The sequence below is a fragment of the Xyrauchen texanus genome, chromosome 27, assembly GCF_025860055.1.
Source record: "Xyrauchen texanus isolate HMW12.3.18 chromosome 27, RBS_HiC_50CHRs, whole genome shotgun sequence".
Classification (NCBI taxonomy): domain Eukaryota; kingdom Metazoa; phylum Chordata; class Actinopteri; order Cypriniformes; family Catostomidae; genus Xyrauchen; species Xyrauchen texanus.
In genome coordinates this window covers 10,503,846-10,517,486 of record NC_068302.1, presented here as the reverse complement: position 1 = coordinate 10,517,486, position 13,641 = coordinate 10,503,846, and the positions used below count along the sequence as shown (strand labels likewise).

Genomic DNA, 13,641 nt, shown 5'->3' with positions numbered 1-13,641 from the left:
GGTAAAAAAAAAAAAAAAGGACTTAAATATTGATCTGTTTCTCACCCAAAATGATTGATACACTTCAGAAGAAATATATAAAACCACTGGAGTCATATGGTTTACTTTTATGTGGCCCTTATGTGATTTTTGGAGCTTCAAAGTTTTGGTCACTATTCACTTGCATTGTAAGGACCAACAGAGCTGAGATATTCTTCTACAATAAAATCTTCATCTGTGTTCTGCTGAAGAAATAAAGTCATACACATCTGGAATGGCATGAGGGTGAGTAAATGATGAGAGAATTTTCATTTTTGGGTGAACTGTCCCTTCAACTTAAAATTACTATGTAATCTCAACACAAACACTGTGGCTAGAAAGAACCTAGATGAACTGGGTAAACCCAAATTAGATGTGTCAATGTAAGTCAAATAGATCTATTTTATATATTAATGTAGTAACTAATGAATGTGAATGATAGCATGCTAAATACATGCTGGTTGGAAGCACTACAGAGTGTGGATTATGCTATGGTTAGCAGCACAGCAAATGCCTCAACAAAGCAAGCTATCAATTTCATGTGCATCATCCATCTTTCGTCATCATTAGATCAAACAACACTCTTCATCATAATGGTAATCCTCAAAAATCCAACATAACAGAAACTCTTCTAAATCTCCACATAACAAAACATTAAACACTAACAAGTTTCCCCTTTATATTTGTCTTCCATAAAACACATAACATTTTACACTTTAACATAACACTTAATTGTAACGTTTTCTCTCACTATCGAGTCCCATGAAAAGCATGCTGGAGTAGAAATCCATTGCCCAGTTTCATCAATGCTACATTAACACCACAAAAAGTATTCATGTAGTCCCAACTCATAGTGGATTATGTAAACTTCCATTTTACCTATTGAAATGGAATGGAAAACAGTTATTGCAATTTTTCCTAAATTTAACCCCATACCCAAAAATAAATATAACCATAAAGTGTAATTGCTTACCCAAACCCTTGATAAAGCTTTGGATAGGACAATTGCTCAAATTTTATGCCTGTACAGTATCAATTTGAAATTATGTTTGTTTATTGGTTGATTTATTGTATGGGAATAAAAGTCATATGATATCTTACTATTTCACCATATCGTACAAAGTATTATGAGTTGGTTAATCATTAGTTACTGTTTTGAAAACATCATTTTAACATTTAACACGTTTTGTTCTTAAAACAACAACAAAAATGCTGATTAAGAGTTTTTGCTGTGTGAACAATCAAATTATGTAATCAAATGTTCTTCAACTTTGATTTATGAATTTTTATATTCATAATTCAATGTCAGTGTACAATTGATCTGTTAAGTATTATATGATATATGTTAATGACTTAATGATATTTGTAAATGAGTGCTACCGAATTACAAAAAAATAAGCAAATATATATGTAATGTGACAAGATAATATTACAGTAATAACATTTAATGTTAAGTGATTATTGATTATCCCATTGATCACATCTCTTCTTGCAGCAAAGTTATTGTTCTAGAATAAATAAAAAACACAGTAAGGAAGTAGATCAATGTTTTCTACCAGAGATCATTAACATTCAAACACCTCTTTGATGCTGTTCCATTTGCTGGCATTGTCCTGACTGATGAGTGAATCTGCCAGGGTAATGAAGCTCTGACCGAGTTTCTCTGCATCATGGCTGGTCTGGTTGGCTGTACTGGGCAGATCAGCGGCACGAGAAAGCACATGGATAAGAGAGATCATGTCCCTGCCCTCCAAATTTTTCTGTTCCTTTAAAACAGCCTGCTCAGACACATTTAACAGATGGGAAACTGAGTTCCAACTCTGCCCATCTACAGTATCCGACAGTATATCCTCTGTGGTCTGAAAGAGACAAGCCAGAATACAGGTAAGACAATGACAGACAGAAACGTCTTTGATTTTTAAAAGTTTCTGTAATTATTCTATAGGATATTTGTTCATAAAGTTTACATAAAGTCTGTTGATTTAACACCTTGAATTTGTGTGATTTATTATATAACCAATAATGCATTAAAGACATCAACTGTATGTAAATTCTATAAAAAGGAATTTTCCTAGCAAATTAGCAATTAAAGCTTGAAGTAGCTAATACCATCATGTGTTTGCGAGTCACATTCAGCAGGGGGCCATCAAAGCAGCTCCAGGTGTACAGGTAACAAACAGTATTGCGATGTCCACTTATTAAAAGTGACTTAGGGCTTGTTTTTTCATGAAGTTGCTTATTAAAATGGCTTTTTATAAAAAACAAAAATGTAGCCTTATTTCCAAAATGCATTCACGTATTTGAGCTTGATTTTCCAGACCAGGTATGTACTCATGCATGCCTCAGACGGACACTTGTTGAGTGTCTCACTAGTTTTCAGTGTCTCTAGTCATGAGCGCTGTGTTTTTAGAACACTTTGTCAAATTAAATGCAATTTGACATATATGAGATCCCTACATTCTATTTTGCATCGTCCAGCTAACTGTGAGCGGAAGAGCATGCATCTGTGTTAGACTGTGCTGCCTGCTCTCATTGGTTTGACAAGGAATGATGCATGTGTTACTGAAGTGCTGACTGCCCCCTGCTGCCCCAGATTCTCAAAAAATGTCAAGGTGGTACATTGAGCTAAATTTAATCTTATGATTGGAACATTCCTAATTACGGAATGTCCTTAAAGGTTGGGGACATGATGTATTGCATTAATTTTGTAAACACGTTATTTTTCATAAATCGACAGCCCAAATTATGTAATATTGAATTTGGAGGCAAATATTGATATGCGATTCCTTGTGATTATTTGATTAATTGATTAATCGGCATATTGTGTTATTCATTCAAGTAAACTTTTTAATAGATTGACAGCCCTAGTACACATATATTTGTGTATGTTTTCATTATCCCTGAAACATACTACACAAATGTATTAACAGCATCTATAAAATGTTTTAGTCAATCATAACAGTTGCTGTTTATGTTGAAGTTTTAAGGAGGTGCTGAGGCCAAAACCAAGCATTTCATACACTATTGTACAAATCTTTACGAATGTACAAAATGTACAAATTTAACAAATCCTATGGCTACTGGTTGCAACAGAAATTCATGAAACCTTTACAAGGATACCACTGCAGTTAAATAAAATGGTTCATCGATCCCATAGTGGGACTTCCATTTAACAGTAAATAATGGAGAAACATTGTCCAAAAAAGGCCTGCTTAATGGCATATTTATGAATAAATGCATCCAGGTATATACCATGCCAAGCTGCATAAGATGTTGCATGAAGGGGCTTGGGTTGGAACTCATTGACTCTCGCAGTTCCTTCATCTTCAGATAGCGTTCTGTGGACCAGAGAACTCTGTCAGACTCCACAACTACACCAAAACATCATCAAACATTTATAAATACAGAGCCAAACTTTATAACCTGATACAGGCCACAGAGATCCATACACACACCTTTGTTGATTGTGCAGATGAAAGTGTGTGTTTGTGTGCAGGGGACAGTACTGTACTGAGCATGATCATCTAACCAGCCAGTCAAAATTTTACATTCCTTTTTCTGTATCTGCGTTTGATTCAGGGACCCTGCAGAAACATAGGAGTATTTTATCCAATATGAATAAACAGAAACTAAATAACTAGTTTAAAAAAAATTGCATTTCAGGCAAGGATGATACTGGAAACTGGATGTGTGCGCATCTATTTCACTCCGTGTTTTGGACTATGTACGTGTGTCATGTGGATGTGTCTTTAGTGAATTTCAACGTGGATTGCATGTTTTTTTCGTCTCATATCAGCGGGTTGTGATTGCTTGTGAACCAGTCATAATACGATTCAAGCTTTGCAAAGGAACTATTATTGAAGGATGGGGCAGTTAAAAACACTATTGGACCTGATTGCAAAACCTTAAATAACCAGTTTCATTCATGAATATTTCAAATGTTATGACTGTTTGATAGTTTATGGTGCTGTGTGCTTCAGATAAACAGTTTAATATATTCTGATGCAATGTGTTGGAGGCATGTTATGTGTAAAACCTGAAATTTAGTTTTACAGTGTTGTGGTGGCTTGGTCATTCTCTTCCGATTGAGTTTCAAATATGGCTGTATTTGAGGGGCTGAACCATGTTAGCCAATCATAACAGTGGCCGTTTACGTTGAAGTTTTAAGGAGGTGCTGAGGCAAAAACCGAGCATTTCAGACAGAGGGCCAGATATAGGGTGGAAAATGTGAACTGACTTCATACGCCCACTTAACTGATGAAAAATAAATTAAGTTATAATTGCAAAATTAGTAAATAAAAAGAAGTTAGTTCTGGTAAAAGGTCAAGCATCATTTGTTTGCTGATGTCACTTGGTTTGATATTTTGGTTTTGGATGGGTGGATTAATGGATGGATAGATAAAATGATGATAATTTTAAAGTTGACCTGGACAGTTTAGTGTTGCAGACACATTCTTGACAGATGGATTGACAGTGAGGTTCCAGTCCTGCCATCTAAAGATCGCTCTGTGATTGGTCAGTGGTAAACATGCATTCAGCGCTTGCACCTGGTTTAACATCAGATCTACATCCCAAATGTTCAGATCAGTCAAGTTTCCCACAAACGGCTCGGTAAATGTCCCACCAAAGGTGTCCTGGTCTTGCCCCAATATAAATATCCCGTTTCCGTCGATGGGCTTGGGACTAGCTTGCTGTAGATTTTCCTTTGCCGAATCGCCCTCTTTTCCGTCCACATAAATGGCCCAAAATCCATCAATCGCGCGCCAGGTGGCGCAAATGTGGTGCCAGTCTTTATCAAGGGGGAGGTCAGCTTTGTAAGGATGGTGTTGTCCTTTAATGAGAAGCGCTAGTCTGACTTTTTTTGGTGATTTTTTTTTTTTTGGCTCATCTATCTGTCCGCGCAGCTGAAATTCATTGATGAAACCAGGCGCTGCGTAGGAGAACACAGTGGAAATGTTCTCGTGCCACGGATCCCACTGCAAGCGCATGCACACACTCACCGCCGGCAGCGATGGAAAAGAAGCTTTTAATTTGGCAAAGCCATCGTTAGACTGGAAAGATAAGCCTGGGAGGACTGATGCTGTGAACGGAAAAATGGCAATTTATTCAATTTATTAATGGACTTCATAAATATATATATAGAGTCTTATTGTGTATTTCTATAGCCTATACACTTATATTTTCTATCTATCTATCCGTCTGTCTGTCTAAAGTAAGTTACTGCATGAAGAGACACATTACAGTAAACTTTCATTGCTTAATGTTGGACTTTGAACAAACTTACTTTGTATGGAAAATGCCGGATGGGCAGTCGATTTCTGTCTCTTGTCAAACCAAATGGGGCCGGTCAGGTTGGATTTAGAGAGCAACTGCTTGGCCCCCGTCTCATCCTGTTTAACCCCTGAGGTTGTGAGGGCACTGAACTGACCACTGCAGTAACGCAAAGCTTGTTCAAAACTGAAAGATGTGTTCACAAACTGGTACACTGCATCTTCTTGGAGCAGAATATTTGAGTCAGGTGAATCTGTATGAGATTGTGTGAAGAGAGGTAACCTTTTCAGACCTTTATGACATTTTCGTTGAGATTTAACCAAGGGCGGAGCAAGAGGGTGGCCAGGGGTCACTGTGGCCACCACGGACCGGAGCCTGGCAACCCCACTGGCCACCCCACTCGCAATTGCCGTTTTGGTAATTTTTTGTCTTGGGCACAATTTAGTTAGTCTTTCTACACCAACAACACAACAACAACCACCACAGAATTACTTTTTTTATTCCATGTAACACAAAAAGAGAAATTAAACAACTGGCTGTTGTGTACCATGTTATTTAAAATGATGGGGACTGGAGCGTTCAAGCTTCAAAGAAATGGAAGCACAGCATAGTTCTAGCGGGAAGACTAGCAGCTGTACATCATCACATCATTAGCTGGGTAACCCATAGCCAATCGCATGTAAGCCATTGCTTTATAAGTCTGCTCACAATCTATCACATTGCTGTTTCAGTGTGCTAACACAGGCAACCCCCACCACCCCACCACCACCAGTTGAGCCCTGTCACGCATGAGGGTAGGCTCCTCGCCCCTGCCTCCTATCTCCGGCAGGACATGACGGTTCCGGGTACAATTCCCTCAGACCGCCGGACGGGGCCTACGCCAAAGAGAGAGACATTACTTTCTGTTTTACATTTATCAAATAAATGGCATCTTAAACTTCACTCAAGCCTGCGTGTCTTCCCGATAAAACTTTAATTACTGTAAAAGTAACATGCTAACACAACCTGTAAACACAAATCTTTGCATTTTTATAGGCTGATAAATGTAAAAATAAAAACATAATGATCATTTTAACATATATGGGCTATGGTTTACAAATGATCAAAACTGAGAAAGAACATTTAAATCAACAGTTAGAGTCAGTGGACCTCAATCATGAAACTTTCGTAAATATATGAGTAAATTCGGATTAAAATGGACCTTCCCGAAAACTTCAGTTTTCGTACTCCCCTGATTTGTTAATAAAACGTCCTTCACACTTATCATAATCAACAGCCATGAAAATGCCATGTAAGGAAGGCACTAGACTCCCTAGTAAATGCTGTTAATATGCGGAACAGTAATGAAATCTTTTTATGAATGAAGTGCATTCACATTATAACATTTTTATTTAGCAAACACTACAGCGTCTCAAATAAACTGAGAACTTACTGTCATTGCATGTTTTTGCTGTCAGTTCAAGAAGTCAATAAAAATGGTTTGCATCACATGAGTACACATTTTTTTTAGTTATGCTGGGAGGAGGATGTCCACCACCATTAAACTTCTCTGGTTCAGTTCGAAACGCATCGGCAGAATCGTTTATGAAACTTCTCGGGTAATTCATGATGGTACCAGTGATATACTTGCTACTGGAAGAAACTTCAGAGAGATTAATAGAATGTCTGAAAAAGACCTTTTGCCGAAATGCTGTAAACTAATAAAGATTTGCAAGCTATACAACAATGCACGTGCTTTATCTAATTTTTCCCCAATGTATTGTGTATGCACCTGTCTGTGATGTGTTTATTTACAGGTTTAACAGCATAAGCATTACATTATCAACTGAACATGATTTACTGATGCATACACTAAATTATGAAACCTAAATCAAAAATAGACCAACCAGTCACATTAGAAGGCATTTATTTATTCGAGAAATCAAACTCTTCTGCTGGAAAAACGATAAGTAGAGTTGGGACAACATTATTCTTTGAAAAAATGTATTTAAGCAGTAAAGTAAGTATAGGCTATGATTTTTGTTCACTATGTTTTTTTTAACTAAATTATTTTTTAAGGTTAATTTCAATAATTTAATTATTTGTTATTTTTTTCATTACTTATTTAATTTCACTTCTATCTAAATCTACTCATGGCAGTTTGCCTGAAAAACAACACATTTGGATGTCTTCCGCACAATTTACACGTCGTCAAGAGCAGGTGTACATTTTGTTCGTACCAATGAAGGTTTTGAAAATACGAAAACTTCATGAATCCGAGAATTTACATCAGAACAGCTTTATGAATGATTTATACAAAAATGAATTCTGCTCATGTTTCATGAATGAGGCCTAGTGAGTTGAACTCGACAATCAGATCTGACTTGTGGCTTTTGAAACAGATCAACTGATTAATTTAAAAGATTAAAAAAAAAGATATGACAGCATATTGCTAATCCTCTCATTAACTGATTTTTTCTCTGTTCCTCATTCAAAAGACTTGGAATATAGTATACAATTCAAATAGATTTATGATAATTTTATGGTGCTTTTATGTCCTTATTGAAGCTTTAAAGCCCAATCCATCCATTCATTAATTTTCTATAGCCGCTTATCCTATGCAGGGCCATGGGTAGTGCTGGAGCCTATCCCAGCTATCTCGGGGCGAAGGCAGGGAAACATGTAGGCAGTTCATCTAAGGGCTAACACACACAGACAAACACAATCACTCTCTCGCTCACTCATTCCTACGGGCAATTTTAGAGTCTCCAGTTCTCTTGACCTGCATGTCTTTGGACTGTGGGGGAAACCGGAGTAACCAGAGGAATCCCACACAAACATGGGGAGAACATGCAAACACCACACAGAAAAGCACAGGTTGAGCCAGGATTCGAACCAGAGACCTTCTTGCTGTGAGGTGACAGTGCTAATAGGAATGCCAACTGTCTCGTTTAATACAGAATCATTACATTTTTAAGGGGACAAAATTGCGTTCCGTATGAAATCCATACGGGATGCCGTTTGTCCCGTATTTTAGCGTCTCACACCTAAACTGCTGAGAATGTTTCACAAACCGAGAGAAATGGGCCTGAAACACACACACACATTTTGCGTGAGTTGTATAAGATATCGGCAGTCAGTTAATGATCAATGACAATCAGTGTACGTTTACTGTCAAACATATAGCATTTGAGTGCATGAAAATAGTTTTGCACAATTGTGATTCCAAAAACACCAGTAAACATTACTGTTTGCATTTTTTGTCATGTAATTTGTAATCACTATCTGATTACAATTCACAAGTAATTCGCCCCGCACTGTTCATATGCATATGTTGTTCTGGAAGATAGACTCTTGGTGTGAATAATGGTGAGAAAAACAACAGCACATTTAGTACAAACTAACAATATAGCCAACAACAATATAGTTTAGTTAAAACGCTTAATGTGATTTTAATTTCCTTTGTAAAAATGCTATTTACTGCCAAAACAATGACACTGTAATCCAAGAAGGAATATATTTTTTTGATGTTATGCATTTTCTCTCCAATAAAAATCCATTATAATGCATAGTTGCTTAATACAGTACTAAGACTTGTGCTAATAGTGGGCCCTGGAAGGCCAAACTATTTATTTTAGTGATATATACTATTTTTAACATATACTGTCTACAAACTGATAAGCCCAATATTAAACGGAAAGCCGTTTCACTGTGCTTTAAAATGGAAAAGTCTTAAGCTTAATTATGTGGAAGAAAACGCTTGACAGACAAATATTGTTTTTCTCCATTGATTGCAGCTTTGTTCTTTTGGCAAACATTAGTGTTTATTATAAGTGAAGATTGATAGAAATTGTTCTTCCTGGTCGTCAAATTAAAGCGTTTAATTTATAGCGTTTTAGGGGCCGTTCGCACGAATACATTTTTGCATCCGTCCACGCAATTTTCAATTATTTTGTTATGTAAACAAGATCTAGGTGGACCTCTACGAACCGCTGTGCAGCATCTCACACAGGAGCACGGCTAAAAAACTAAATATCCTGTATTTTGAGCTGGAATGTACTGTATTTGGCTGGTAGAAATTTGCCAAATCTAAGTGCTACGACTGAGCCACTGTGCCACCATTAAAAGCTCCAGTTCCTATTTATTTAAAAGTGCACTTAGTCATTTTTTTTATATGTTGTCATGGACTTACAATTACACCTAGTGGCCTGGATACGTCATCATTTAAACACAGTAGTTTTTTAATGCTAACACAGAATTTTCCTATTCACAGACAGCCAAGATTAACATAACCCATGAGTTAAAGTGTCCAATAACAGGGCGGATGCTGAGATTAAATAGTTTTCAGCTGATTGTGTGTTCTTAACGAGACAGATCTCGCAGTGAAATCAGAAACAGTAGGTTGACTTTTCTTACGCTAAAATTGGTCTGTGTTTTTTGAAAACGGAAACACTGCCCCCAGAGGCAAAAGAGGTAAGTGTGGTTGGGCGTATGGGCACGTGTGAGCTTCATTTTCTGGGCAAAATGTCCACTGAGGGGAGTGAGTTGTTTTTAGTTGTACAGGCTGTAATACAGTGAGGAGGAATGCATATTTTATAAACTGTAACTCCCTACCCAAACCTAAACCTAACCATCAGTGAATTCAAATTGTAAAGTTAGAGGAAAAATGCAACCCAAGAATCTCGCTCGTCCCTGATTATACAAATGCGATTATCTCCTGATTTCAGTGCGGGATCCGAACCCAGGTCTTCCCTCACTGCTGACACAACGTGCTTCTGGTTCACACCATAAGGGAAGGTAACATGCTTGGACCGATGTAGAAATGTCTGATAGGTGAGCCGGCATAACGTGGCAATCAAAAGGAACTAGAACGTCTCTCAGAAACAACATGCCGACTTCCAGTGTGATCATGTTGTTCTAAAATGGCAGCCCCCATAAAGGAACCCAGTTTTTATAATGTTACTAATATGTCTTCATCTCATGTGAGTGCTTATGATTTAAGACTTTTTTTAAATACATTTGAGCTTTTTTCTTAATGATGGTAGAATTACTGAGTGCACCTTTAATTGCATGAAAATAAATGACTGGTACATTCTTCAACATTTCTCATATTGCGTTCCACAGGTAAAAAAAAAAAAGTAATATGGGTTAGGAACAACATGAGGATGATTAAATGGTTGCAGAAATTTCATTTTAGGTAAACTACTACTTATTTTGGGGGGGGTTCCCTCCAGATCACAACCCTGTTTCTGTACCATGTCCTTTTATTAACAGTCTATTAATTAAGCATCTATTGAATGGCAATCAACACCGATGACCATGCACTAATTAAACAAATGTATTTGCCTGGCATATCACAATTCTTGTACAATATTATTCTAAAGTAATGTCCAGTTATTCATTTGCCTGAGTGTTATTATTATTTGAGAAAGAAAGAACAACATTTACTCACCCTGCAATAATCTTCTATTCTCCCTGTCTGACCAAGACTGAGTTGGTTCACATATACCCACAATCTTTATTGAAAAACAAAGAAAAAAGAAAGGTACAGAAAGCTGATTATTTAAAAAAAAAAAAAAAACTTCACTTTAAAACAAGCCTCAGAAATAAAGTTAGCAGTTATTGATTTGAATGACTTGTAGATTTTTAAACAATGTAAGTTAAAGTCAAACGTTACCATTGCATTGACTAAAATCACTCCAAAGAGCCCTGGAGACATCTTCACATCTGGACAAAGCATGACAGAGTTGCTTTTAATAATGACATGAAGAATGCAAACATAAGATTACTAGTTATCTCATATCATCAGGTGATCTAATAACCCTAGGGTTACAGGAAAACAGTCCATTTCTCAATATGTCTTTTGTGTTCCTCAATTTTGAGTTCCTTATTCTATTGTTTAAAAATGTTAAATGCCATTGGTAAAAAGTATAAACAACAATATGTCACACGAAAAGAAAAACAAAGAAGTACAGTGTGGTCCTATCTAAACCTTTTCTCTTTTTTTTGTCAGGAAATAAAACTGTATTTAAAAAATAATAATAAATACGCTTATGTGAGAATTTTTTTAATCAAAGCTTTCTTTCTAGTGCTTTCAGACCTTTGGATCCCGTTTAAACAGCAAAAATAAGAGATTTGACTTACAGATATATTTGTAGTTCCGACGTCTGCTTTTTTCATGTGTTTATCCTCAGGAGTCCAAGTATCCATCCATTTGTGTGGAAAGTGTCATTGCTGGTTGAATAACACATATGTAGGCATGTTTGCATTGCTGTAACTCAACATATTGTCCATATGGACTTGTTTTGTGGTTTAAATTGGCTTCATCCTTCAGTTTGCAAGTGTAACATCATATCCAAATCTCATCCAAACTGCTCTCGGTGTGTGTATCTCTGAGTCTGGGAAGGTGGTGATCCCAAACCCCCTCACAGATGTCCAGCCCAGCTCGGCCGTCAATTCAGCACTACACTTTGTAATGCTAATGGGTCTCGTTTAATAAAGCAGACTTCTTGCGCAAGCAGTGTGAAAGTTGGCATACAGAGCTCATCATGAACAGCGGGAAACCTAGCAGAGCAGAATGCCACTCATTTATACCCATTAATGGGCAAACTTGACACACACACACACACACACGTTGGTGCAGCTATCCTTATGAGGACTCTCCATTGACATATTGATTTGTTTACTGTACGAACTATAGATTCTATCCCATAACCCTACCCCTAAACCTAAACCTCACAACACAAAAAAACATATGCATGTTTACATTTTCGAAAAACATAGTTTGTCATCCCCTCTCACACACACACACACACACACACACACACACACACACACACACACACACCACCATAAAGTACAACAACACTTGTTCAAATGGCAAAATGATCACACACTGTAATCTTAATCCCTACAAAATGAAAATTTTCTTTGTATATATTGATCAGTATGCATCATGAGTAGACTGACATGACTGCAATACATTTCTTGATGTTCGTTCAACCTTTTTCTTGCATTTTGCACTGAAAGCCCCTCTGTAAAGCTGGTGTGTTTTCTATAGTCTAAGCTTTAATGTCCCGGAGAGCTGCTTCAGAGAGCACAACAAAAGCAGTGACATCACTAATGTACAGGGTACACCAGTGTGTCAAAAAAAGGCTGCTATTAGTATTCACTGTGGACAGCATCTCACATAAGTCCAAAGTACAGTCTCAGCAACCACCCCCAGAGAATCTAAATCTGTAATGTTAAATTGTGATTGTGTGTATATCTAAGGAATACTTCACCCAAAAATGTACTTTATTTGATCATTTTCTCACCCTCATGCCATCCCAGATGTCAATGACTTTCTTTCGTCTGCTGAAAACAAATGAAGATTTTTAGAAGAATATTTCAGCTCTGTAGGTTCATACATTCTGAATAGTGGCCAGAACTTTGAAGCTTCAAATATCACATAATGGCAGCATAAAAGTAATCCATGTGACTCCAGTGGTTTAATCCATGTCTTCAGAAGTGATATTATGGGTGTGGGTGAGAAACAGATCAATATTTAAGTCCTTTTTTCTATAAATTCTCCTTCCTGTCCTGTAGGTGGCGATTTGCACAAAGAATGTATATCGCCAAAAACAAAAGAAGAATGTGGAAGTGAAAGTGAATGTGCAGATTTATAGTAAAAAAGGAATTCAATATTGATGTGTTTCTCACGCTCAATTATCATGTCGCTTATAAAAACATGGATTTAACCACTGGAGGCATGAGGGTGAGTGAAATTAAGAGCATTTAAGTAAAATACCACCCAAAGTGACAAAAAATTTGTAACATCTGATATATTTCTTAATATTCTATAATAGACCCAAGTACACAGTACATAAAATACATGTACAAAAATTATTTTGAAAACTATATTAAATATATTAATATAAATATACTGTACATATCGAAATATGTTTTGAAATGTAAAGAAATATTTTCCCTAAATAGAAGTAGAGTCAATTTATGTCACTGATGAAAATAACTATGCTATAGGGTGTGATTAGAAAGCATCCTCTATTACTTTTTCTTTATTTTTATTTAACATTCAAATCAGCTTTGCAATCATTATATCTATGTTTTCAATGTGAATTTTTCAATATGTACATGTATCCCTCTGAAAACTTCAGGATCCCTTAGCCCAGGCATTCAGAAAACTGCCAGAATTCCCCTTTCCATATAATGTATGACTACCCTGGGCCTCAACAAAAGCTCACGGAGCGCAGTGACCACACACATGGCCCCTGAATGCCAGAACATTGCTCCATCCATGCTCTTCAATATTGGCTCCAACACAGCAGACTGTGATTTATGTGCCAAGCAGGGGCCTCGGACAGCAGCCAAAAC

At 36.9% G+C, this 13,641-nt stretch overlaps 1 protein-coding gene across 2 annotated transcripts in view; it reads right to left on the bottom strand.

Annotated features, from left to right (window-relative positions):
* adgrd2 (adhesion G protein-coupled receptor D2) overlaps positions 1 to 11,643 on the bottom strand; it is a 52,562-nt gene extending 40,919 nt beyond the window's left edge. For both annotated transcript variants that reach the window (XM_052094619.1, XM_052094618.1), the window contains exons 1-8: positions 11,413 to 11,643; positions 10,946 to 10,995; positions 10,721 to 10,784; positions 5,303 to 5,542; positions 4,445 to 5,098; positions 3,474 to 3,602; positions 3,271 to 3,356; positions 1,599 to 1,877 (exon numbers count right to left, since the gene is read on the bottom strand). In XM_052094619.1, the coding sequence (XP_051950579.1) occupies positions 1,599 to 1,877; positions 3,271 to 3,356; positions 3,474 to 3,602; positions 4,445 to 5,098; positions 5,303 to 5,542; positions 10,721 to 10,784; positions 10,946 to 10,987 (1,494 nt within the window). In that variant the 5' untranslated portion in view covers positions 10,988 to 10,995; positions 11,413 to 11,643. The remainder of the gene's footprint in view (positions 1 to 1,598; positions 1,878 to 3,270; positions 3,357 to 3,473; positions 3,603 to 4,444; positions 5,099 to 5,302; positions 5,543 to 10,720; positions 10,785 to 10,945; positions 10,996 to 11,412) is intronic.
* Positions 11,644 to 13,641: the final 1,998 nt, after the last annotated feature.